The 27,342-nt window shown below is 42.7% G+C and overlaps 1 protein-coding gene across 2 annotated transcripts in view; it reads left to right on the top strand.

Annotated features, from left to right (window-relative positions):
* The window catches only part of LOC137334981 (coiled-coil domain-containing protein 91-like), a 120,864-nt gene extending 100,055 nt beyond the window's left edge, over positions 1-20,809 (top strand). Inside the window, exons 13-14 of one of the 2 annotated variants that reach the window (XM_068000071.1) lie at positions 16,405-16,529; positions 20,619-20,809. In XM_068000071.1, coding sequence (XP_067856172.1) covers positions 16,405-16,529; positions 20,619-20,649 — 156 coding nt within the window. In that variant the 3' untranslated portion in view covers positions 20,650-20,809. The remainder of the gene's footprint in view (positions 1-16,404; positions 16,530-20,618) is intronic. The other variant, XM_068000072.1, reaches the window with a different exon arrangement.
* Positions 20,810-27,342: the final 6,533 nt, after the last annotated feature.

The following is a 27,342-nucleotide window of genomic DNA, read 5'->3' as shown; positions in this document are numbered from 1 at the left end:
AAGAATTCAATAAGGTTGGTCAAGCATGACCTTCCCATTTGAAATCTGTGCTGACTATTCTTTATTATATTTTTGGTTTCGAGATGTTTTTCTATTATATCTTTGAGTAAGGATTCCATTATCTTACCTACCACTGATAAGCTAATTGGTCTATAGTTCCCTGGACTGTTTCTATCTCCCTTTTTGAATATAGGAATCACATTTGTTGTCTGCCTGTCCTCTGGCACTATTCCTTTCTCTAATGAATTTTTATATATATGTAATAGTGCCTCTGCTATCTCTTCCTTAACTTTTAGATAATGCGCAAATGCAATCCATCCGGACGAGGGGTTTTATCCCCTCTTAAGTTTGATTACTTTATCAATTATCTCCCCCATTTCTATCTTAAATATTTTAATATCTTTTTTGATCTCTTCTTTTCATGTCATGTCCATCATGTTAGTCTCCCTGGTAAATAGAGAGGCAAAGTCATTATTTCATATTTCTGTCATTTCATTGTCATTACCTGTGAGTTTATTGTGTGCATTCCTTAGTGGCCCTATCCCAATCCTGATTTTTCTTTAGTTATTTATGTCTCTGTAGAATACTTTACTATTTCTTTTTTTATTTCTTGATGATTTAATTTTGTCGTTTCTCTTTGCCTTCCTAATTGTTTTTTTAACTTCTTTCCTAACCTTTTCGTATTCCCTTTTGTCATCCTCTCCTTTGTTGCCTATATACTTAGTGTATGCCTTTTTCTTTAGTTTCAATTTTGCCCTTATTTCTTCATTCATCCATGGTGTGTGGATGGTTAGTTTGTCCTTGCTTTTTATTGGGATATATTTCTCCTGGACTCTCTTGATCACTATTTTAAATGTTTTCCACTGCTGTTCTTTGTTTATCAGTAATTTTTTTTCTTTGTTTATCAGTAATTTTTTCCAGTTTATTTTCCCTAATTCCTTTCTCATCCCCTGAAAATCATTTTTTTCCAATCTATTACTTTGGTCTTTGTCTTACTTATGTCCTTTTCAATCTTTATCTTAAACCTTATTATGTTGTGATCGCTATTGCCTAGATGTTCCCTTACGCTTACTTCTCTTGTCTGTTCTGGTTCATTTCCCTTTACTAGATCCAGCAGTGCTTCCCCTCTTGGGCTTTTTACATACTGGGTAAGAAAGGAGTCCTGCACACATTGTAAAAACTCAATTCCTGCACCCCTTTGCCTACCACTTGCCATAAAGGTTCTTCACAGCACTCAGCCAGGGAGCAGTGCTGACTTGAGAGTAGTTTGAGGGTCTCTGTGTCCTGATCTAATTTGAGACTTGATACCATTTGAGTAAATTATTCACTTTCTCCACGCCAGCAGCCAATAATAACTGCACCACCTGGCAGCACTCACTTTAGTTCTGGTGTTGAATGGGTGATAGTAGTGCTCGTATAAATACGCAAATTCCTGGATAATGGCAGGACAGGCTAGAAATAGTTTTGAGTCATCAAATATATAGATTTAAATGTCTCCACATGTAGGTTTTGCTAATTTCAAAAAGGCTACTGCTGGGAAGGGCTATTAGGTTCATGTGTTTAGATTAGGGGATTTTTTTTATAAGCAGACATTATTTAAGCTACTAATGAGTTATTTTGTAAGGTATTTATTGAGGGCCTCTAGGGTATCCAGGTAAATGATGTGATGGAGGATATTGGGAGTCAGTTGTGTGGTGGTGCTGGAAAAACTAAGAGAAGTTTTACTATTATGGGGAGCTGGCTGAGTTTGCTTTCAAGTTAATGGTTTCTGGGAGTGAGTTGTAGCAGCTACCACGGGATAAACACTGTAGCAAAAATACTTGCTTTGTAGCTGAAATAAATTAATTTGAAATTCTTGCCAGAGGTCCTGATATATATGAGCTGCTAAAAGTAGATTTTTCACACTGATCAGTCATGTACTGACAGGATACCCTAAACTGCATATCTTGTCTGTTGACATGTTTGAAAATTCTCACATGGAGATGTTCCGCAAATTGTCTGACTTAAGTAACTGTACTGAGTAACAAATGTCTGCCTGGTCTCACAAACGATGGTGGAAATGTATCCTAACATGCATAATCACCTTTGAGAGGAAAGGGGAGGGGTGAAATATAGAATAAATTTGTGTTATCTCACATATATAACATGGAATTCGTTCCACAGATGTTAGAGAACTTGACAGTTGGAACTATCTGTGCACAAGTATGTCTGCACTGGTTATACTAGAATTTTGTAAGTGGTTTCTTGAAAATCCCTCTTGGCAAAGAATGACATTTGGAGCCATTTACCCTTAAAATTAAAAATATTATGGTCATGAGTTACAAAGTTAATGCAAGCTCTGGACTCTATATAGAGACATAAATGTCCGTTGCTTTATCATCTAAGCTATTCTCTGGATTTGTTTTTTCTCCCATCCTAGTAAGGGTTGAAGACCTGTTCCCAAGCTGCCGCCAATGTGCCTGTATATCTATCTACCAGAAATTGCATGTAAACTACCAAGGATAACTGGTCTGTTGATTTTTATTCCCTCTCTTCCTTTGTACAAATCTGCAACTTCTGCTAGGCAATTTCCTACGACATGGCAGTTGAGATGAGTAACTTACCGTGTTGGGAAATTATGGCCAGAAACCCATATCCTGCTGAGCCATTTTACTCCCCAGAAAATTTCAAATACTTTTTTTCAAAACCGAATTTCAACTGTTGTACGGAATTGAAGCAGTAATAGAGCAGTAGCACGTTTTAATTCCATGCAGCGATTGGATTCCAATTTGAAAAGCATTTATCTTCCTGTAGATAATAATCCTCAAATTTACATTATTGAATAATATGGGAAATTATGATACCAGATTCATTCCACTTGCAAAAAAGACTTTGATTTCTCACTCATGAGGTATTTGGTCTCTTTTCTTCCTCTAAGTTAGTATTGCACAGTTTCCTGTTAACTATCCATTATTTTGTCTGTAACTGAATAATAATAGTATATAACCTCTTTTGACAGGGAATGCCAGACAATCGGTTTTATCCCTCTGAAGTCAAAAGCCACAAACAATAAACTAGTCTGTGGTTTTTCGCTAGTCTTCATCACAATCTCTCCTATGAGAATAAATGTTCCTTCATATCTATTTTATGAGTAATGGCACAGCAGTGTTCATTGCAGGCAGCAGCAGGTATTTCATTTTATGGCTGGCATCAGTTTTTGCCATTATTCAGGTGCATCTGTGGCATCAGCTGCCTGATAATCGTTCTTCATCTCACTCTAGTGGAATATAAATGGCATTTATTAATTGTGACATTTCAACTCCTCCAACAAATAAATGTATTTTTGCAGTAATGAGATTTTTTAAAAATTCGTTCATGGGATGTGGGCTTCACTGGCAAGGCCTGCATTTATTGCCCTTGAGAAGGTGGTGGTGAGCCGCCTTCTTGAACCGCTGCAATCCGTGTGGTGAAGGTTCTCCCACAGTGCTGTTAGGAAGGGAGTTCCAGGATTTTGACCCCGCGATGATGAAGGAACGGCGATATATTTCCAAGTCAGGATGGTGTATGACTTGGAGGGGAACGTGCAGGTGGTGTTGTTCCCATGTGCCTGCTGCTCTTGTCCTTCTAGGTGGTAGAGGTCACGGGTTTGGGAGGCGCTGTCAAAGAAGCCTTGGCGAGTTGCTGCAGTGCATCCTGTGGATGGTACACACTGCAGCCACTGTGTGCCGGTGATGAAGGGAGTGAATGTTTAGGGTGGTGGATGGGGTGCCAATCAAGCGGGCTGCTTTGTCCTGGATGGTGTCGAGCTTCTTGAGTGTTGTTGGAGCTGCACTCATCCAGGCAAGTGGAGAGTATTCCATCACACTCCTGACTTGTGCCTTGTAGATGGTGGAATGGCTTTAGGGAGTCAGGAGGTGAGTCACTCGCTGCAGAATACCCAGCCTCTGACCTGCTCTTGTAGCCACAGTATTTATGTAGCTGATCCAGTTAAGTTTCTGGTCAATGGTGACCCCCAGGATGTTGATGGCGGGGGTTTCGGCGATGGCAATGCCGTTGAATGTCAAGGGGAGGTGGTTAGACTTTCTCTTGTTGGAGATGGTCATTGCCTGGCACTTGTCCGGCGCGAATGTTACTTGCCACTTATGAGCCCAAGCCTGGATGTTGTCCAGGTCTTGCTGCATGCGGGCTCGGACTGCTTCATTATCTGAGGGGTTGCGAATGGAACTGAACACTGTGCAATCATCAGCGAACATCCCCATTTCTGACCTTATGATGGAGGAAAGGTCGTTGATGCAGCAGCTGAAGATGGTTGGGCCTAGGACACTGCCTTGAGGAACTCCTGCAGCAATGCCCTGGCGCTGAGATGATTGGCCTCCAACAACCACTGCCATCTTCCTTTGTGCAAGGTATGATTCCAGCCACTGGAGAGTTTTCCCCCTGATTCCCATTGATTTCAGTTTTACCAGGGCTCCTTGGTGCCACACTCGGTCAAATGCTGCCTTGATATCAAGGGCAGTCACTCTCACGTCACCTCTGGAATTCAGCTCTTTTGTCCATGTTTGGACCAAGGCTGTAATGAGGTCTGGAGCCGAGTGGTCCTGGCGGAACCCAAATTGAGCATCGGTGAGTCGGTTATTGGTAAGTGCCGCTTGATAGCACTGTCGACGACACCTTCCATCACTTTGCTGATGATTGAGAGTAGACTGATGGGGCGGTAATTGGCCGGATTGGATTTGTCCTGCTTTTTGTGGACAGGACATACCTGGGCAATTTTTCACATTGTCGGGTAGATGCCAGTGTTGTAGCTGTACTGGAACAACTTGGCTAGAGGTGCAGCTAGTTCTGGAGCACAAGTCTTCAGCACTACAGCCGGGATTTTGTCGGGGCCCATAGCCTCTGCTGTATCCAGTGCACTCAGCCGTTTCTTGATATCACGTGGAGTGAATCGAATTGGCTGAAGACTGGCTTCTGTGATGGTGGGGATATCAGGAGGCGGCCGAGATGGATCATCCACTCGGCACTGCTGGCTGAAGATGGTTGCAAACGCTTCAGCCTTGTCTTTTGCACTCACGTGCTGGACTCCGCCATCGTTAGGGATGGGGATGTTTACAGAGCCTCCTCCTCCCGTTAGTTGTTTAATTGTCCACCACCATTCACGACTGGATGTGGCAGGACTGCAGAGCTTTGATCTGATCCGTTGGTTGTGGAATCGCTTAGCTCTGTCTATAGCATGTTGCTTCCGGTGTTTTGCATGCATGTAGTCCTGAGTTGTAGCTTCACCAGGTTGGCACCTCATTTTTAGTTACGCCTGGTGCTGCTCCTGGCATGCTCTTCTACACTCCTCATTGAACCAGGGTTGATCCCCTGGCTTGTTGGTAATGGTAGAGTGAGGAATATGCCGGGCTATGAGGTTACATATTGTGCTGGTATACAATTCTGCTGCTGCTGATGGCCCACAGCACCTCATGGATGCCCAGTTTTGAGCTGCTATATCTGTTCTGAATCTACCCCATTTAGCACGGTGGTAGTGCCACACAACACGTTGGATGGTGTCCTCAGTGCGAAGACGGGACTTCATCTCCACGAGGACTGTGCGGTGGTCACTCCTACCAATACTGTCATGGACAGATGCATTTGCGACAGGTAGATTGGTGAGGACGAGGTCAAGTAAGTTTTTCCCTCGTGTTGGTTCGCTCACCACCTGCCGCAGGCCCAGTCTGGCAGCTATGTCCTTTAGGACTCGGCCAGCTCGATCAGTAGTGGTGCTACCGAGCCACTCTTGGTGATGGACATTGAAGTCCCCCACCCAGAGTACATTCTGTGCCCTTGCTACCCTCAGTGCTTCCTCCAAGTGGTGTTCAACATGGTGGAGGACTGATTCATCAGATGAGGGAGGGCGGTGGGTGGTAATCAGCAGGAGGTTTCCTTGCCCATGTTTGATCTGATGCCATGAGATTTCATGGGGTCCAGAGTCAATTTTGAGGACTCCCAGGGCCACTCCCTCCTGACTGTATATCACTGTACCGCCACCTCTGGTGGGTCTGTCCTGCCGGTGGGACAGGACATACCCAGGGATGGTGATGGAAGAGTCTGGGACATTGGCTGAAAGGTATGATTCTGTGAGTATGGCTGTGTCAGGCTGTTGCTTGACTAGTCTGTGGGACAGCTCTCCCAATTTTGGCACAAGTCCCCAGATGTTAGTGAGGAGGACTTTGCAGGGTTGACTGGGCTTGGTTTGCCTTTGTCGTGTCCGGTGCCTCGTGGTTCAATGCCGGGTGGTCCGTCCAGTTTTATTCTTATTGTGACTTTTTCTGGCGAGATTTTACAACTGAGTGGCTTGCTAGGCCATTTCAGAGGGCAATTAAGAATCAACCACATTGCTGTGGGTCTGGATCACATATCGGCCAGACTGGGTAAGGACGGCAGGTTTCCTCCCCTAAAGGACATCAGTGAACCAGATGGGTTTTTCCGACAATCCGGTAGTTTCATGGCCACCATTACTGATACTAGTATTTTAATTCCAGATTTTATTTGAATTAATTGAATTTAATTAATTGAATTTAAATTCCCCAGCTGCCGTGACGGGATTTGAACTCATGACTCCAGATTATTAGTCCAGGCCTCTGGATTACTACTCCAGTAACATAACCACTATGGTGTATATTTGATGTATATTTGAGAAAGTCACAGGTTCAATAATTGGTCTATGCTGAGTTGAAATCAGCAGTAGTGGAGGCAGTTCTCAGTGCCATTTGTCTAGGAAGAGAAAAATCATCCAGAGTATCTGCTCCTGATGGCTATCCACTGACCCCTGTTGGAAAGCGCATGTGTGGATGTCAGGTGAAGAAAAGTTTGGGCTCAGTTGTGAGGCCACGGCACTTGAGCTGTTTGCTGACATTCACTGTCCAGGCTTGCACATCAAGAATGACCACTTGGGAGAGGTACTGAAGGGCTGCCAGCACCTGTAGAACTGTAACCCATCAAGAGTCAGTGCCAAATGGAGAGCAGAAAATTGGGAGAGGAAAAAAAGTAATTTTGGTGAGTACAAAGTCACATCATTAAAGGTTTTATTTTGGCAGAACATTCTTGTTCTATTAAAAACAACACTTAAAGATTTCAAACAAAAATGTGTTTGACATAACTGGGTATAATTAGTTTGCTGCTCAGTTCCGTTATTGTGATTGTTTCCATTTGCTAATGGTCTTTTTTCATCATTAACATTCCGACTAGTTGGAAAGAAACTGCTTGTTGGGGGAGGGTGAAGTACTGTATACTAATAAACTTGAAGCTACTTGCAAATGTGGTCATCACTTATAGTGGGATCAGATATTGGCTGACCTACCTGTTGCTGCCAAGATGTACACCCTAAACTGCAGAGTTCAGTGCCAACAATTCACAGTAAAACTAGGACTTTGGTGGGAGGCTAATAATATTCCTTAAGAATCTGTGTTTATACTTTCCCAGGAGTAAGTTTAGTGGGAATCAGAGCACCGGAATCCACCACCAACAGCCAGTCAATTTCTTTTTAAAGTTGTAAAGTGAAGGTATCAATTTCAGTGTTCTCAAAACAGTTTTCTTTTCCTTTAGGTTACAAAGAAATAACAGCTTTAAAGTCTTAACATTTCTTTTTATTGGCGTGCATAGATTAAATTTCAAATCATCAAAAAAAAATTAAATCACCACCAAATCCTTTTTAATATAACTCAGCTACTTTACAAAAAGTTCCCTATAAATTATTTTTTTTATTTCTTTGATTACTGAATTTCTGTTGCTACTGGGAGGTTTTGAATAGGATTTTCATCGTGTATTGTAAAAATATTTTGTAAAATTAAATTGCTGTAATGAAACGCAGCACATGATACCTAGATCATATCTTTTCCAAAGAAATTCTAGCCTTGTATTTTTCTGATGTAGTGCAACAAATATTCTTACAGTTCTGAGAGGCTTTTTTCAAATTTAAAGTTAGCTTCATTTTCAGTTACAGAACTTTCTATATTCATTTTAAGTGCGATCTTTTACCAATTTTATTTATTTTAAAACGTTTATACAGGGCAAACCTGTATTAACTAAAATAGCTAGTTTACACGGAAGGCTCATCTAGTAAGTCACACAGTGCAGTGTAATTTAGAAGCTTAGTAGCTTTGATAAACTGAACACTGCTTAACATTTATGGATTCATATGAAATAAGGTACCATCAATGACCAGTGCAAGCCATTTGAGTTGAAGCATTCAAGTAGAAATTGGACAGGTTGCTGATTCAACAGAGACTAAAGGGAGATAATTGTCAAGGCAGGAAGGACATGCAGTGATCTGTTCAGCTCTGAAGCAAGAATCTATGATGGAGTGAAAGGCCTTTTCTCATTCTAATGATTTTTCTGTGACTTTTGAAACATGCAAATATGACCATAACATGAGATTCAAAATAGGAAAAATACTTGTAGAATATAATCTAGATGATTACAATAATAACAAGTGGTTTTCCATAATTTTGCGATATGAGCATGGTTTGTGCTTCACAGTAATGTAAAGTAAAAGGACAGGTAATTATAAATTCAAGAGGTCCACTTAAAATGCACTTTAGGAATATAAAGTAAAATAAAACTTAAGACAAATCTTTTCCAAGAACAGTAAAAAATTTAAAAAGGGAAATGCTGCACAACTTAAGTGTGGTAGTTCAGTGAATTGGAGCACCTATATATAGCACCACCACAGTGGATTCAATCTTACATGCCAAGTTGCTAATCTCAGTCATACTGCATGGGGGAGTCCAGGGGCTCAATTTTGAAATGGGGGGGGGGGGGGAGGAGGGAGGTGAAGATGCATGTGGCAAACCCGAATTTTAAAAAAATGTACCTTTTCCGACACGATTGGGATGTAATTGATGGTGATTAAAGTTATTTCCGGGTTTCGCACCCGGCAGCCAGCCTGATTGACAGGTTGGCTACTGACCGGAGCCGCAATGCCGGCAGGGGCGGGGAGAAGAGAGAGAGAGAGCGAGACGTCATCCGGCACTGGAACAGACCGTGGAGGGCGCTGAAGATCGGGGACGGGGGGGGAGAGAAGAGTGGGAGATTAGGGGGGAGGGGGAGAGATCAGAGAGGGGGACGTCGGAGCAGGGTGGAAAGGTAAGTTTATTTTGTTTTTTTAATTTTGTGCGATGGTTTTTTATGTAATTTATTTGGTTTATTTTTGCTTGATCCGGCCCTTCATGCCTGGTTTCACTAGGCGTGAATCGGAAGCCATGGGAAAGCCGCCCAGGTAAGTTTAAAATCATTTTAACTATCTACTACATCAGAAATGAAGTACCTTAAGTACCTCAATGAGGTACATTTAGTTCTTTAACTATCATCCCGCCGGCTTTAATTGCCCCCAATGCACCCGCAATTTGATTTTAAAATTGAGCCCCAGGTGTCCCTCAGGAGGAAAAAAGCCCCAGAGAGTATGTTGTCCCTGGCCATTGTTGCTCACCTCATTGAGGCCATTTCACAAGCAGCATTGATAGGTGCCTGGCAGCGGGTTGCCACCTTGGTTGCAGGTAGTACCTGACTCAGGGAGATAAAATTGAAAATCTATTGTTCTGTAGTATCAGCAAAATCAATATAAAGTATTTCCAACAAATTTAAGTCTCACTACAAATGTATTCCATTCTAAACTTAAACAATTGCACAGAGCCATGATCAGCTTTGACATCCTTTTGTTACTTTTTCCCCTATTTTCTGTCAAATTTTTTTACTAGTTTATTTCAAACTGAGTGCCAATGACTTCTTTGGGGATAATAGATTGGGGGAGCTATTGCACTGTGCAGAGTGAGGGATCCAAACTAAAACACTTGGCTGAGGTACCAGAGGGCTGCCAGGTAGTCATTGAACTGGACTCCCATGAGTGTGCGTTTCAAAGAAAATAGGAAAAAAAATACATGAACAGAAATATGCTGCAAAAACATGCTGGTTTAATGACTATCTCTGCTAATGTTAATTCAATTCCCTCACCTCATCAGGCTGAGCCACTTCTCTCTGCCTGCCCCCTCCAGTTGCATCATCAGAATATGCCCATCAACAAAGGTATTTTGTTTAGAAGCCATAAAAAATAAACAGAAAAAAATCATACTTTATTATGAGTTTATTTTGAAAAGAGGTCCTGTTAATCAATCTCCTTCTCTCAATGCTCCAATATTTACTCCCAGAATTAATATAACTGGTGTAGTTAGAAGAAAAGAAAACCATAACAAACTGTAAGACACTATTCAAACACATGTGACTGAATTCTGGAAACAAGGGAAGAAAATGTGCCAATCATGAAAGGAACCATACTGTGTCCCACCTGGATCAAGGAATGCAGGAAAACACCAGCTTAGTAAAAATGTTTTAAAAATACAAAATTAACACACTGGTTTTTCCTTTTAGGTTAGAAGGTTAAAAAGAGTGCGCGAAGCAGCTACAATAGCAATAGCACCTGCACTAGAGATAAAAAGAAAAGAATAACACACCCTCTACATACACACTCAGAGTCTCTGCTACATCTTTCTGATACAAAATAAAAGTAAATATCACTGCAATTCAAGTTATATGGTGCAACAGCACTTCAGTTCAAGTCATAAGATTCGAGGGTGGAAACCTTCAGTCTTCCTTTGCACCATGGAAACCACTGACAGCCAAGCAAAGAATAGCACATAAAAACAGAAAATGCTGGAAATACTCAGCAAGTTAGGCAGCATCTGTGGAGAAAGAAACAGAGTTAAAGTTTCAGGTCGATGACCCTTCATCAGAACTGGAAGAAGTTGAAGATTAGACACTTTTTAAGCAAGTACAGAGCCAGGGAAAGGGGCGAGGAAGGGGAGGGGAGGAAAGAACAAAAGGGAAGGTCTCTGATAGGGTGGAGGGGCAGGAGTGATTAAATGACAAAAGGGATGATGGTGCAAGGCAAGGAGAGTGGTAATGGGACAAGTAAAGAAACAAAAGATGGGTCTAGAGAAGCTGAAAATGGCAACATTATCAGCACCTGCTGTCCGAAAAAATGGGAACTGTGGTTACGATCTGAAGTTATTGAAATCAATGTTACAGGAAGCGGGGTGGGAAGAAGTGTAATCAAGGTAGCTGTGGGAGTCGGTAGGCTTATAATAGATTTTGGTTATCAGCCTTCCTGTAAGGACTCTATTCCCTTCTCCCAGTTCCTCCGTCTCCGTCACATCTGTTCTGACCATGCCACCTTCCACACCAGTGCTTTCGATATGTCTTCCATTTTCCTCAACCGAGGATTTCCCTCCACTTTAGTTGACAGGGCCTTTGACCGTGTCCGTCCTATTTCCCACACTTCTGCCCTCACCCCTTCCCCTCCCTCCCAGAACCATCAGAGGGTCCCCCTTATCCTCACCTTCCACCCCATCAGCCTCCACATTCAATGTATCATTTTTCCGCCACCTCCAGCGTGATGCAACTACCAAACACATCTTTCCCTCCACCTTCCCCCCCCACTTCAGCATTCCGAAGGGACCGCTCCCTCCGCGAGACCCTGATCCACTCTTCCAACACCCGCTCTCCTCCCCACGGCACCTTCCTGTGCGAGCGCAGGAGATGCAACATCTGCCCTCTTGCCTCCTCCCTTCCCGCTGCCTAGGGCCCCAAACACTCCTTCCAGGTGAAACAGTGATTTACTTGTACTTCTTTCATTTTAGTATACTGTATTCACTGCTCACAATGCGGTCTCCTCTACAATGGGGAGACCAAACGCAGATTGGGCGATCGCTTTGCTGAACACCTCCGCTCAGTCCGCAAGCGTGACCCTGACCTGCTGGTCGCTTGCCATTTTAATTCCCACTTCCACCTCTTGGCCTCTTGCACGGCATACTTCTTCATCTTCGGTGATTTCGATCTCAATTTCACCTCCCCTTGCCCTCTCTCCTCTGATTTCACTGCCCTCGTCCTCCCTAAATTTGTCCCTCCTTATAAACTCTCCTACCCATTTTCACTGCCACCCCCATGTCCTTGCCATCTCACGTGGCCTCTTTACTCAAATAATCTCTATTACAAAAATGGCCATCTCCGACCACTTCTTTATATAAGTCACCACTTTCACCCCCCTAGTCCCTTCTAGCCTCACTTCCCTGAAGTGTTAGAGTACACATGGCCGATTGCACCAGATCGTGGAAATACCAAATCACTGGCTTCCCTCAGAGATCGGTTCTAGCACCACTCCTTTTCAATCTGTACGTAAACGACCTGCCTGCAACCAGATCATAGAAATTCATCAATGCTGATGACAATGACTTTGCTTTTCAAGCTAGTGACTTTTCCACCTTGGAAACCACACTTACCAATGAACAATATGAAACTCGTCGTAGTTGCCTTTCAACTGCTTTCAAACTGGACAGGGTCATTGCACCTCAAATCTTCACCCATGGGGCCATCTTGACTACAACAAATGTCCTAGCGTACAAATGCAAACTACGTCCCACATCATTGAGTCACACGCACTAACCAAACTATCTGGTGGTCCATGTGCTTTTCATGCTGATGATGACAATGCTTTATGATCGTTGGAGTTAGAAGCGGAGTCTGCATATGCTAAATAAATGAGAGCATGATTGTCTTGTCATTGGACCTTCATCTTAATGTTTCTGCTATGCCTAAGGCATTGCAGCTTAAAACTCTGATTTTTAATTATTCCACAAATACCATTTTGTTTCAAATCCAGACAGCGGTAATGAAGATGTGTGTGTGCTGGCTAGGAAGGTTCACCACACGTAAACTGACATTTTTGCATTGAGCTAGTGCTAAAGGATTCACAAGATCACAAGATAATTATAGATGAGGAAGGCCATTTGGCCCATCTTAATTTATCTATCCAGAGATATCCTAATGCCCCACCCCCAATGTAGCTTCCAATTGTTCTTAACTTGCTCCACTACTCTATCTGGAAGTTTATTCCACACATTGATCACTCTTGTTTGTGAATGTTTTTTTCCTGATAACTGTCCTAAAATTACCTTTCACTAATTTGAATCCATATTCCCTAGTTCTACTTGTGCAGTTTAATTTAAACTAATATTTTGGGTTAACTTTCTTTATATTCTTAACAATCGTTATATACCTTTGTAAGATGACCCCTCAGTCACCTCCTTCGAAGGCCAAAAAGCTCAAGATTCTCCAGTCTTTCCTCATAACTCACAACCCTGACACTGGGGATCAGCCTATTAGCTCTTCTCTGCACTGCCTTCAGTGCTTGAATGTCTCTCTCATTTCTTAATGATGAGAACTGGATCCAGTATTCAAGGTATGATCTAACCAGAGTGCTATAAAGTTTGACAATTACCTGCTATGCACCAGTTGGACATGTTTGAATATACTAAGGTTCCTTGGTCACTTTTAGCTTCATCCTTAGCTGTTTCCCTAAAATCAGGTCTTGAGCAGTCAGCTACAGGCCAAATTTAAAGCTGTTGGGGGTTGCTAAAATTGATATCTCGGAATATCCGCTAAAAATGGATTTCCCCAGCAACTGGTCTCAGCGAGTGTTGACAATTTTACATTTGGTTTGGAACCGGTTGCACATAACCGGCACATGGGGTTCTCAGCAGTACTAGAACAATTATTGCACAATATGAAAGAATCTAATTTCAATTCATGCGAACACAATCACCGCTGTGTTAACCGCATTTATAGACCTTATTGACCTGACCAATGGTATTCAACTGCCCATCTTTTGTGTGGAAATTATAGTTGGTTGTTTTCTGAAACTTCTAAGTCAAGTGGTTGCTTATTGAAAAGGAGATGCTACATTCTTACCTCCATTGCACAGCCAGAAATTTTGTTCAGAAAAAGGCAATTCACTCTCATTACAAGCCACCCCTTACATGCAAGTTTTGTTTTCCATCACTATTGTGAAAACCACTTGTCTCCCTCTAATGCTCAAAGGAGTCAGATGATTATTTTTAACATGTATAATATCTTGGGGATTAGTTATTGTTTTTGGTTTCCAGTGGCTTGTTTGCAAATTGGCAAATATTGCTCAAAATTCCTGATTGCTTGTCACGTCGATGGCTGATTCCCTGTTTAACTTGGCCTGTTGGGCCCAGCAGCTGGTTTTCTTTAACTGTTCTCTGGAGATTGAGCACTGACAATTGATACCACTTCATTAATGAGCAGCAAAGGAGTTGTAAACATCGTGGTTAATAATGTCTCCCATTCAGCTGAAAATATTCTGCACTTCAAGCCCTTTCTTATTCAATTGACTGTCACTGAGATCTCTGAGGTGATGAAGTGGCCCATGGTGTACTTTTAAGTCACCATCACAGTTACTGTGGTTCCATATTGTGGACCAATTGCAATGGAGCAGATGCAGTTTGTAAACTGGCTTTACAATTTGGAGGGGCTGAGGGTGGAGGGTTGAAAATTGAGGAACATAGCACTGCTATACCTGCTGAAAGACTAATGCCAGAAATGTTTAGTGCCAAACCTGAGAGGTCTTTTGGACATTCTAAAAGTCTGAAAAGAGAAGAAAAAAAACCCTAAATGCTTGCAGGAAAAAATGAGATCATTCAGTGAAAATGAACAACTGTTTAGAGCACTGGGAAAATATCCACAAATACCACATTTAAATGACTGATGAAGTTGTAAAAGTTTGACAACCTGCATTTATTGCAAGCCCACATAGAAACCTGGCAAGCTCCCAGTTACCCAACTGCTGCAAAGGTATTTGAGACCTTCATATTTCGCCATTACTTTCAAAAACTATTTCAAGGTGCCAGACGTCTTATGTGCCATTATTACTTGTATAAACGTGTTAAATTTGAAATTCTTGTTAACCGGATAATTACACAAGTTTTATCTTTCTATTAAAACACTACAACATTCTTTTAATTAAAGGATAATTGTAGTAATGCCCTTTTGTTAAATCAGCATCGCTAATCCAAGATGCCTACAATATGTTCATTGCCGCTTCCGTGGAATTAAATATCAAAACTCTATCTAGTAAAAGTATTTTTATTGTTAAATGCTTTAACTCTGCACCTAAAGCTAACGTGTCATATAAAACCCCAGGGTCTCAGATTAAACAGACAAATAATACTAATATTCTGAGTAAATAGACAGTGTGACTACAACCATTCCAGACTCTTCTATATCATTTAAAAGAAATCTGACTCCTTAATGTACGCCTGTGGACTTCACGGGTGTTTAAGTGATGAAAGAGTAAAGCACCTCCCTACTGGTTTAGTCTATCATAAGGTTAATCGGACAGAATGCTCAATTTTTGGTTTCCTTCAGAGTAGGTCTTTATGCGCACACTTGCACTCCTAGGACGTCAGGGAGTACGTGGAGTATTTCAGGCATGTTACATGATCATCCACAAGACTATTGAACTGTATAACCTTCCCAATGGAAAATAGCTCTTCCTTGTACTTGTATAATAAGGTGTGCTTGTGGTTAGTCTTACTGTACTCATTCTTTTGTGTTAATGTCAGGCCTTCAGGTTCAATGTACTATAACCTTGGTCAGGAGAAAGATTTGTTTTCTTCTAATTTTAGCTGTTTATTGGTCATCTTAAACCCTTGGCATTTTGAATTGTAACACAGGTAAAACAATACGGAAATCCTTAATTATTTGTTGTATATAATTTGTACTATTCTTGGGTTGAATGCTTAGTAAAAAAAGAAATTATTTAGAAATCAATATTTTGCTTAGTTCCAGGTCTTTGGTACTGTTTATCCAGTGAGTAGCTGAGCTTTTTAGACCAGGAAAGGCCCCGGGTGCTGGCTTAACTGATCTCAGCCACAGCAACAATAGATGTGCTACAATTGGCTTTAGTGCCCCTGCATTAGAGAGGAGAAATGAGCCAGGGTTCCTGGTTCTTATTGAAATCCAGTGTCTTCTGCTGGAAGTACATGTGAGTGGGCGTTGGGAAAGGACTGTGATGGCCCCTGTGATTAAATAGTCTGTGCCAACACTTTCAGTCAGAGCTCACAGCCTACTTGGCCACAGTACTGGAAGACAACCAGCACCCAACTGTGCCCCAGCAAAGCGTCAATACCCAAAGAGGAAAGAAAATTCCTAGGCAGCCAATTTTCAAGAAAGAAAGAAACTGGATAAATTAACTTTTTTTTTCAGGCTTAGTTCCACTAAGTGGCCATTTCTTCATGTGTTCACCTGAATAGTCAAGTGTCTGCAGACTATTCTACCATGGGGAACATCACAGCCAAACTCATGCTGGTCATCACCCAACATACATGCCCATGCATTTTCAACCATACAGCCAGAGATTTCTGCATAGTTTTAAGCTGCCCTCAGAATATCACTGTGGTGTTGCAATACATCCCGCAATGCTTAATCCTTCTGATGGTTTAGTTTCTGAATTGTTTTACTATGAAGAAAAAGTATTTTGTGTTTTAAATAGCAGCCACTAATGACTGCTCATGATTTTATTTATGATTGCAGAATATCTACAGCAAGAGTGAAATCCTTCAAACACTCAATCCCCTTGTACTGCCCATTACAGTGACCCAGGAAGAGGAGTCTGGTCAGATCTGGTGTGCTTGTAGTGTGGCGTCACCATTAATGCAGTAAAGTTGCATTCTAAGCAAACCGTTTTCAATGTTAAATTAAATGTCTAAAATCCTAAACACGGCAGTAGCTTGTTTCAGTCCCATAACCTATTAGCTTTGTGTGCTGCTACTTACTATACATGTATCAGTAACACATGTTTCCCTTTTCAAGATATGCAGGTGTTTTGTTGCACCAGAGAGCTACTGTACTTTATTTTAATAGTTTTTTGCCTGCATTAAATTCTGTAGTTGATTTGAGATTTCATTTTTCATACACAGCAAGTCCTTTTTGCAGTTTTTTGTCTGTGCATAGTGCCGCCTTATCAATTTTTACAAAACTACGCTGCATGTATGAAAATCTACACAAGACTACATCCATGTGTGGTGACACTACCAGTAAACGTTGGAAACAGCATTTTGAAATATTTATTTGAAATTGTATACAAAGCACAAGATTAAATCAGCATTGCCTTGAAACATCTTTCGCCCATTCTGTTTGAGGAACAAGGTCAGGGATCTTTTAATATGTGAAAAAATTAGGTTATATTTTGGGACTCTGATAAATTGTGTGAAGTGTCCGTTTTTGTTGGTTGCCACTTACATTCCACCACAACTCGGATAACACATCTGATAAGTGAACACTCAGCCATTTTTTAAGGGCAGAAACCATTTTCTTTTTTTAAAAAAAATTCTTTGCCTTGAAGCAACTTGCATATTTACAATGCATGAAAAAGTGTTGAAGAAAGTAATGTGATTTCAGGTTCTTTTAATATTTAGAATGAAAAATCCCAAACTACTTTTCAGATTTATATGTGTGTAAAGTGTATCTTTATTCTGTATAAGAAGTTTCTCTTTTTAAATCCTTAAAATCAACTTCTGTTCATTTGCATAATGAAGGGAGGAAATTAGGGAAGTTTAGGAACAAGACCCAACACTTCTGCCTCTCTTTGCTTGATCTCAGGTTTACCTGTTCACCACATCCTTCTATCTCCTTGCTTTTCAGAAATGCATTTATTTATCTGTTGAACCCATTTATACGAATATATGAAAAGGGCAAGAAAAGACCATCCGACTCGTTCTTGGTCACCCTATCCATCAGATGAGGCAACTTCATGCACACCACAATTGCTAGTACTGTAACTCCTGGGAATAGAAAAAAGAGAAATATACTCTGGGAATTTCAGGAAAACTCTGGAAAATTTCTCTCACTCCTTAAGACAATCAAACAGACTCCAGTAGACCAATGCTATCCATGGCTCATTAGATATACTTAACTAAATAAGTCCCACCCTTCCCCCCCGCCCCCCCCTCCCCAGTCTGAACAACTTGTTTGAACCAATTTTATCAGCTATTGTATTCAATTCAATCAGCTTAAATTGGACAAGGGATACAAACAGCTATGTTTTGAAAGAGGATTTTCCCGTTTGCTTTGATTGTGTGCCATGTACCAAATGGCTTTGAATTGTAAACAATTCAGTGATATAGTTGAGGTACGTGAGGCGATCCTGAGCGTCATGAAATATTCAATCAACATTGTTTCACAGTCCTTCAACTTGGTTACTATGTTTGCTACAAGAAACTGAATCAGGAGTCATCCAAGGCACCAGTTAGAATTTTTCTAAATCAACCTTTTTCGATTTTGTACACATTTTAAAATGATCTTGTCATAATCACTCAAGTTGATAGTGTTGTTACCTACATGGATGCCATGATTAATTACATTTACTGTATGTGTAGCAGATATTTTGCTTTTGCTCTTGGAAAGAAGTGGTGTCTGAAAGGATTTTCAAATGACAGTTGTTGTAAATCCCTAAGTTGTGAGTATAATGTTGTGAATATATTAAATCAGGTTGAAAGATGGCAGGGGGAGAAGGAAAACCCAATGGTGACCTGTTTGAGCAGGACTCAATAGGTGGCAGAAGAATGAATGCAGCCAGGGCTTGTATTTGGCATGCACAGGGATGTACTAACTGCTGTTGAAAAGAAAGATGAAAATATCATTTAAGCATCTTGTTTTCTTTCACCTGTGGGACCAGGGTTTGAATCCAGTCAACTGAGTGATAGATTCCTCTCTCTTCCTGCTTTTTTTTCATTCGTTCATGGGATGTGGCGTCGCTGGCGAGGCCGGCATTTATTGCCCATCCCTAATTGCCCTTGAGAAGGTGGTGGTGAGCTGCCTTCTTGAACCGCTGCAGTCCGTGTGGTGATATTTCTCCCACAGTGCTGTTAGGAAGGGAGTTCCAGGATTTTAACCCAGCGACGATGAAGGAACAGCGATATATTTCCAAGTCGGGATGGTGTGTGACTTGGAGGGGAACGTGCAGGTGGTGTTGTTCCCATGTGCCTGCTGCTCTTGTCCTTCTAGGTGGTAGAGGGCGCAGGTTTGGGAGGTGCTGTCGAAGAAGCCTTGGCAAGTTGCTGCAGTGCATCCTGTGGATGGTACACACTGCAACCACTGTGCGCTGGTGGTGAAGGGAGTGAATGTTTAGGGTGGTGGATGGGGTGCCAATCAAGCGGGCTGCTTTATCTTGGATGGATGTCGAGCTTCTTGAGTGTTGTTGGAGCTGCACTCATCCAAGCAAGTGGAGAGTATTCCATCACACTCCTGACTTGTGCCTTGTAGATGGTGGAGAGGCTTTGGGGAGTCAGGAGGCGAGTCACTCGCTGCAGAATACCCAGCCTCTGACCTGCTCTCTCGTAGCCACAGTATTTATGTGGCTGGTCTAGTTAAGTTTCTGGTCAATGTTGATGGTGGGGAATTCAGCGATGGTAATGCCGTTGAATGTCAAGGGGAGGTGGTTAGACTCTCTCTTGTTGGAGATGGTCATTGCCTGGCACTTATCCGGCGCGAATGTTACTTGCCACTTATGAGCCCAAGCCTGGATGTTGTTCAGGTCTTGCTGCATGCTGTAAGGTTCGTATTGTGAAATAAAGCTGGCATTTGTATTACATTTCTGGTCTCAGTGCCTGATCTTGAAAATAACAATTTAGGTTGTATACTTTACCTTTTTTAAAAAAAAATAAAGCCCCCAAACTCCTATACCATCCTTCTATTCTCTAGTGGTTAGAAGAGCATTCCATATATGGTTTGAGTGCACATGCACAAAGCATTACCACCTTGCCCCCCAATAGTTGCGTAAGAGGCAGGATAACTGAATAGTTTGGTCAGGACTGGACAGATGGCTGAATATTGCACCATGGAAAAATTGCTCACTGGTACAAAGAAGTTAATATTTCTGGACTGGAGTTGAGGCATGCTATTAGATTACAATAAATGATATTTCTATACTACATCATGCAATGCAGTTTTCACAGCTATGTCAGTGGTTGTTTTTTCTCTGCCTGCTCATATTGCTGTGAGATTGGAAAAAGCAGATCCCTACATCCATGCACTCAAGTTGATGCTTGGAACACTGTTCACCAGCCTCTGGCTAGTGCTGTTTAATTTTTATTGGCTGAAATAAGATAATGGGCCAGATTTTGCTGTCAAAATAATGATGAGGCTAATGGCGCTCACCATTATGCGCAAATGGTACAGCAACTTCAGGCAAGGAGCAGATGCGCGTTTAAATGCCAGTATCCAAAAGTTGCCGTCCGAGTTGCAGTGGTCCGACGTTAGCTTCGTGAAAACGGCATCTCACTGTCTGCCTCACTATTGAAATGCATTGAATGTCATGAAGTTTCTATTTTTGTGTGATAGATATGAACTAAACTCGCCACAGAAAGTTAAGTGTTGCCATTTCAAGTGTAAGCACCCTTTTAATGAAGTGATGTGTTAATTACTGCCAATCAACCCCTCTGGCACTGAAAATTAACTATTACACGTGTGGAGTCTCATTCCATCATGTATTAATTGTTGGAGATTTTAGAAATGTAAAATATTTTTTTTACTTTTCCTTTCTGTCTCTTTCTCTCTTAATCCAATCTTTCCTTCCCTCTCTATATTTCTCTTTCTGCATCTGATTTGACATTGAATTCATCCACTCTAATTTACACTTCCTTGTCAATCCTTGTGCTGCTCTTGTTTCATATGCGTGTTTTGAATCAGTTCTTGGTTCTTATTGTTGTCTGTAACAATGGTTTCTTTTGCATGTTTTTGTCTTGCAGCTTGACCAGGTGGCTCGTCAGCGTAACCTAGCTAGTTTGGGACTGTTTCTATCATGTGCACAGAAGCAGTTATCTGCCTTGCTGGAAGATATGCCAGTAGCTGTGGAACAAGACAGCGAATAACTTTAAGTAGATCCAACAGATGAAACAAGTAAAGCAAACACAGTAATACAATAAATCTCAAACGACCACTTTGTTTCTGTATGTTTGGAAATGACATTCCTTATTGTGTATGCTGATAAAAATGTCTGGGTAATATTTACATGAAATTAGAAAACTCAGTAACAGCCTTACAGACTGTCATATCAGGCTCTTTTATGTGTACACATTTTTTTCCACATTTTTTTCCATACACAAACTCAGCACAAGACCATTGAACACTAGCATAATAAAGGAAGTAACAGCAAGCTTATAAACACTAACTTTACACAATAAGTGCCACCCTTGTGTACACACACATTGTTAAATATTAGCTTTACAAGCACTGTACAGAGACTTATAACCACCAGCTTTATACAGACATCAAGATTACTTTCAACTGCCACTGGGTGTATATTTCTTGGTCATGGCTGTCATTTATATCAGACTTAAGGGTATTAGATTATAAAGACCTAAAACTGGTCTTGAGAAAATTTTGTACATCTGCTGTGAGAAATCTTTAGTTTCTCGAATTCCTTCTTGCCTGTGCATCTGCTGAGAAATAACACTATACTTTTTATAGGTTCTTGCTTCAGTGTTGTATTTTTTTGTGACCTTGGAGTTTACCCAGTTAGGTGTGCACTTCAAACCATTTTAGTTATTGGTTTGAATTCAGGTTGAGCCCATCACTGCAGTCGACAAAACTTGCCTCTTGTTTTAGATGAAACTTTCAGGTAGGCAGCCCCACAAGAGAGTGAAAATATTATATTTTTAAGCAGTTGGAACTGCACAGCCCATCACTGAAGCTGATGGAGGAGAACTTCATCAAACATTTATTACAAACCGAAGGAGGAAGTTTCAGCAGTTCATTATAAAAGTAAAGGAAATAATTGCTGACAGCTTAACGGAGCATCCTTTTCAGAGTTTGCAAATGTGCAAAACAATGACATTTGCATTGCGAAACTTTGGTGTTGCTCGTGTCTGACACCATTGGGATGTACTGTGACAAAAAAGTTGCTGGACTGTTCCAGACTCTTCCTTTTCAAAGCAGTGAAATCGGCCCTTTAAAATATTCGGACACATGACTTCTTGTTGACACAGTAAGTGAGCCAGCATGTCTGGTGAGTACACTACCAATTTGCTTTTCGTTAGTTTATGGAAAATGGGCAACTTTGAATGATTTTAGCATGTTAAATTCTTGACCAATTTGCACTGATCTCAATGGGAAAGATAAAGAATTCACGCCATTTATTGTACTATTATGCAGATAAATTAATAAATTAACTAGTGTGCTTAGCATAGCTTGGCAGCTAAAACATGGTTATAACATAAGAAATAGGAGCAGGGGTAGGCCATACGGCCCCTCAAGCCTACTCCGCCATTCAATCAGATCTTGGCTGAAATGCGACCTCAACTCCATTTTCCCGCCTGATCCCCATATCCCATAATTCCCCTAGAGTCCAAAAATCTATCCCTGTCAGCCTTGAATATATTCAATGACTCAGCATCCACAGCCCTCTGGGACAGAGAATTTTGAAGATTCACGACCCTCTGTGTGAAGAAATTCCTCCTCATCTCAGTCTTGAATGACCGACTGTGTATCCTGCAATTATGCCCCGTAGTTCTAGACTCTCTAGTCAGGGGAAACAATGGGCCCGATTTTACCAGGGGTGCGGGTTCTCGGCGGGTGGGCCAGCGGGCGCGTGAATAACGCGCCCGGTGAAATTAGTGGGTTTCCCGCGCGATCGTAGCAGGCAACGCACTAATTGGAGCCACTTACCTGCTCCTCCGGGTTCCCCACTGCTGATCTGCGCGTCGGGCGGGCTGCGCATGCGCAGAAAGATCTGTCAGCTGGAGGCGCTCTATTTAAAGAGGCAGTCCTCCACTGACAGATGCTGCCACAAATAGCAAAAATTACAGCATGGAGCAGCCCAGGGGGAAGGCTGCTCCCAGTTTAATGATGCCTCACCCCAGGTATCATTAGATGGGGTGAGGAGGAGGAGGAGGACAGAGATCTTCCACCCGGCGGGCGGGAGGAAGCGGCCTGCCTCTGCCACCAAGAAGGCCTGGCTCGAGGTGGCAGAGGAGGTCACCAGCGCCACCAACATATCGCCCACCTGCATACAGTGCAGGAGGCGCTCCAATGACCTCAGTAGGTCAGCCACAGTGAGAACACATAGTCTTTCCCCTACACTCCGTCTGCCACAACACTGCCCCCACCCCACATCTCCTTCGGCACTGCCAACACCACTCTGTCACATCACCCCTCATACCCACTCAAACCCCATCCTCATCTTACCTGCACCTACTCACCTCGCCAGTACTCACCCCGCCACTACCACGCAACCCAATCCTCATACAATCTCATGGCTCTATCCCATACTCACCCTCTCGTGCATCTCTCTCACGGCCAGCCTCACTCAACCTGCCACCACCTGTGCTGCAGCCACAGGGCATGCATCACATATGTGCAGTAGGCAGCGTAAGGCAAACGTGTCGTGAGCATGAAGGGGATGCACAAGGGTGTTTGAGGGTTTGTCATGGGTGTTACTTGAATTTCAGAACAACTCACATCACACATTATATTGGCACCACTACTGCCATGTCTTCGCAAATCCTGTCTGTTTTGTGCAATAATGCCCGCTCCTGGGTATCACTATGAGGACCCACCACTGATGCCACCCATTGTGGCACTGCAGAGTGGGTGTGGGTGTATTTGCAGTGCTCTTCTGCGCAGACGACTGAGAGACATTGGCGATGTTCCCGGTTAAACCCTGGAAGGCTGCGGAGGAGAAGTTCGTGAGGGCAGCGGTGACTTTGACAGCGACAGGTAGGAGGATGGTGCATGGGCCAGCCGGGAGCAGCTCGGCATGAAAGAGGCTGCAGATGTCCACGGCTACATGGCGAGTGACTCTGAGCCTCCGTGTGCACTGCTGCTCAGAGAGGCCCAGGAGCTGATCCTCAGTCTGTGGACCCTGTGGCGAGGGTAGTGCCCCCTGCGACGCATCTCTCTCTGCGGTAGCCCTCCCTCCTGCTGTACCGGTGGATGTGTCACAGCACTGTGTTGTGGAGCTCCACGTGTCAGAGGTGGACAGCGTGGATGGCGAGGCTGGTGATGCTGTTCGCCCTCCGAGGAGGTCATCACTGCAGCTACGGCGGCCCCCATCCACACGATGTACATCTGAGGGGGTCCGCAAGGTAGGTACATGTCTCCGGACCCCGGGGTAAGTGTGCAGGTTGGTGACTTTGACCGTCAGGAGGAGGGTGGTGGAGGCCAACCTTTGTCCCAAGTGACAGAGCGGCCTCCTGCAATGGGTGAGGGTCTCCCCCCCCGCCCCCCACCTGTGGAATGGACCTTTGCAGCTGCCACAGGCTGACAGCTGCAACACGTCCATTTGGAGTGAGAGTGTTTCCCCCAGTATGGGAAACGGTCTCAGGTCAAGGTAAAATCCCATCGTTCCTAAAAAAAAAAAAGCTCAATCAGGTCATTTAATGACCTGAAATAGCTAAATAAATACTCTCAAGTGGCATCCCGCTGGCTTTAATTGCCTGCGGGATTCCCACCAGCGGGGGCTGCACGCGCACGCCGGCGCGTCAGCGTGGAACCCGGAAGTGGGCGGGATCGAGGCGGGATCCGGTCGGGCTCCTCCATTTCGGAATTTTCAAGGCCCCCCTGCCGAGAACGCACCCGAGAGCGGGTGCTAAAATCGGGCCCAATCTCTCAGCATCTACCCTGTCAAGCCTCCTCATAATCTTATGTTTCAATGAGATCACCTCTCATTCTTCTAAACTCCATAGAGTATAGGCCCATTTTACTCAATCTCTCTTCAAAGGACAACCCTCTCATCCCAGGAATTAATCTAGTGAATCTTCATTGCACCGCCTCAAAGGCAAGCATATCCTTCCTTAGATAAGGAGACCAAAACTGTACACAGTACTCCAGGTGAGGTCTCACCAATGCCCTGTACAACTGTAGTAAGACTTCCTTACACTTATACTGCAACACCCTTGCAAGAGAGGCTAACATGCCATTTGCCTTCCTAATTGCTTGCTGTACCTGCGTACCAACTTTTTGTGTTTCTTGTATGAGGACACCCAAGTTTCTCTGGACACCAACATTTAATAGTTTCTCACCATTTAAAAAATATTCTTTTCTTCTATTCTTCCTACTAAAGTGAATAGCCTCACATTTCCCCACATTATACTCCATCTGCCACCTTCTTGCCCACTCACTTAACCTGTCTATATCCCTTTGCAGACTTTTTTTTTGTTCATAGGATTTGGGCGTCGCTGGCAAGGCCAACATTTATTGCCCATCCTTAAATACCCTCAAGAAGCTGGTGGTAAGCCCCTTCTTGAACTGCTGCAGTCCATGTGGTGATGGTTTTCCCACAGTGCTGTTAGGTAGGTAGGGAGTTCCAGGATTTTGACCCAGCGACGATGAAGGAACGGCGATATATTTCCAAGTCGGGATGGTGTCTGACTTGGAGGGGAACGTGCAGGTGGTGGTGGTCCCTGTGCCTGCTGCCCTTGTCCTTCTAGGTGGTGGAGCGTGCGGGTTTGGGTGGTGCTGTCAAAGAAGCCTTGGCGAGTTGCTGCAGTGCACCCTGTAGATGGTACATGTTGCGCCGGTGGTGAAGGGAGTGAATGTTTAGGGTGGTGGATGGGGTGCCAATCAAGCGGGCTGCTTTGTCCTGGATGGTGTCGAGCTTCTTCAGTGTTGTTGGAGCTGCACACATCCGGCAAGTGGAGAGTATTTCATCACACTCCTGACTTGTGCCTTGTAGGTAGTGGAAAGGCTTTGGGGAGTCGGGGGTGAGTCACTTGCCGCAGAATACCCAGCCTCTGACCTGCTCTTGTAGCCACAGTATTTATGTGGCTGGTCCAGTTAAGTTTCTGGTCAATGGTGACCCCCCAGGATGTTGATGGTCGGGGATTCAGCGATGGTAATGCCGTTGAATGTCAAGGGGAGGTGGTTAGACTCTCTCTTGTTGGAGATGGTCATTGCCTGGCACTTGTCTGGCGCGAATGTTACTTGCCACTTATCAGCCCAAGCCTGGATGTTGTCCAGATCTTACTGCATGTGGGCACGGAGTGACTCATTATCTGAGGGGTTGCGAATGGAACTGAACACTGTGCAATCATCAGCGAACATCCCCATTTCTGACCTTATGATGGAGGGAAGGACATTGATGAAGCAGCTGAAGATTGTGTCCTCCTCACAGCTTACTTTCCCACCTAGCTTTATATCGTTTGCAAACTGGGATACATTACACTCGGTCCCTTCATCTAAGTCATTAATATAGATTGTAAATAGCTGAGGCCCAAGCACCGATCCTTGCAGCATCCCACTAGTTACAGCCTGCCAACTTGAGAATGACCCGTTTATCCCTACTCTCTGTTTTCTATCCTTTAACCAATCATCTATCCATATTACCCCCAACCCCATGAGCCCTTAACCTTATGTAACAATCTTTTATGTGGCACCTTATTGAATGCCTTTTGAAAATCCAAATATACTACATCCACTAGTTCTCCTTTATCTAACCTGCTAGTTACATCCTCAAAAAACTCTCTTTTGGCTAAAGTTTGGTGCCTGTCGTATTTCACTAATTTTGGTCATGTTTAAGTAGAGCCTAGAATGACAGGAGATAAAAGTCCTGGTGTTTTAACCAAGGAGTGATATGGACAAGGATTCATGTTGAACTTATTTCTGTCATAATTTAGGTCTGTGTTTGGCAGGGGAAGAAGTTGAAGATGAAAAAACTCAAGCAAGTCACTATTTAACATTTAAGAAATATAATCAACTTCTGGCATAAACATTCAGATTAATTTTATGTAGATAAAACATGTGTGAAAAAGAAAATATAGTATGATGTGACTATATAGTCTGAAAATTTAATTATGCTATTCAAGCATCTTATCACTTTTTAAGCAAGTCAGTGAAAACCTGTTAGCTATCAGCATCTTCTATTGTGCGTAATAGAAGATGCATGATTAGGATTTGCTTACTTCAGGTGGTGAGATGATGAATGCTATAGCTGCAATACAGAACTTCCATTGTCTTTTTCTGCCTTTATAATCATGTACTTGCATACTTTGCACTGTACATGCAAGGATGCAACTATTCTAACACTTCCATTAGAGTACTGACAAGTAAACCGTCAAAACATTTATGGCAGAAGCTGAGCAGTGCTTAAAGGTAACTAAAGTTTCCCTGGGTAATCCAAATGAGAGTTTGCCAGGTTTTTTGTTCCTCTTTCCCTTCTCTCACCTCACCATGCAAATATGGAAGAAATGGTGTTAGACATCATGATTAGTGGCTCCTTTACAAAGCTCATCTTATTAACTTGCAAAAACATCTGAAGTACACGCTCAAATACCAGCAAACTATACAACCTCCTGTCAGCATTGTCATTCATCACAAAATGTTGCAATGGTTCAGGAATACCTAACACATGAAAAAAGGAAGATGTTGACACTTTATCACTCAGTTATGTAACTGAAGTATGGCAAAAGGAAATATGTGAGGCATGAGAACATGAGTAATGTTGTAAGAGGAGCTTGTTTAATTCAGGGCAACTAT

This window comes from Heptranchias perlo, chromosome 18 (genome assembly GCF_035084215.1).
Source record: "Heptranchias perlo isolate sHepPer1 chromosome 18, sHepPer1.hap1, whole genome shotgun sequence".
Taxonomy (NCBI): domain Eukaryota; kingdom Metazoa; phylum Chordata; class Chondrichthyes; order Hexanchiformes; family Hexanchidae; genus Heptranchias; species Heptranchias perlo.
The sequence above is the reverse complement of the archived record's forward strand: the minus strand, read 5'-3'. Positions and strand labels throughout refer to the sequence as shown.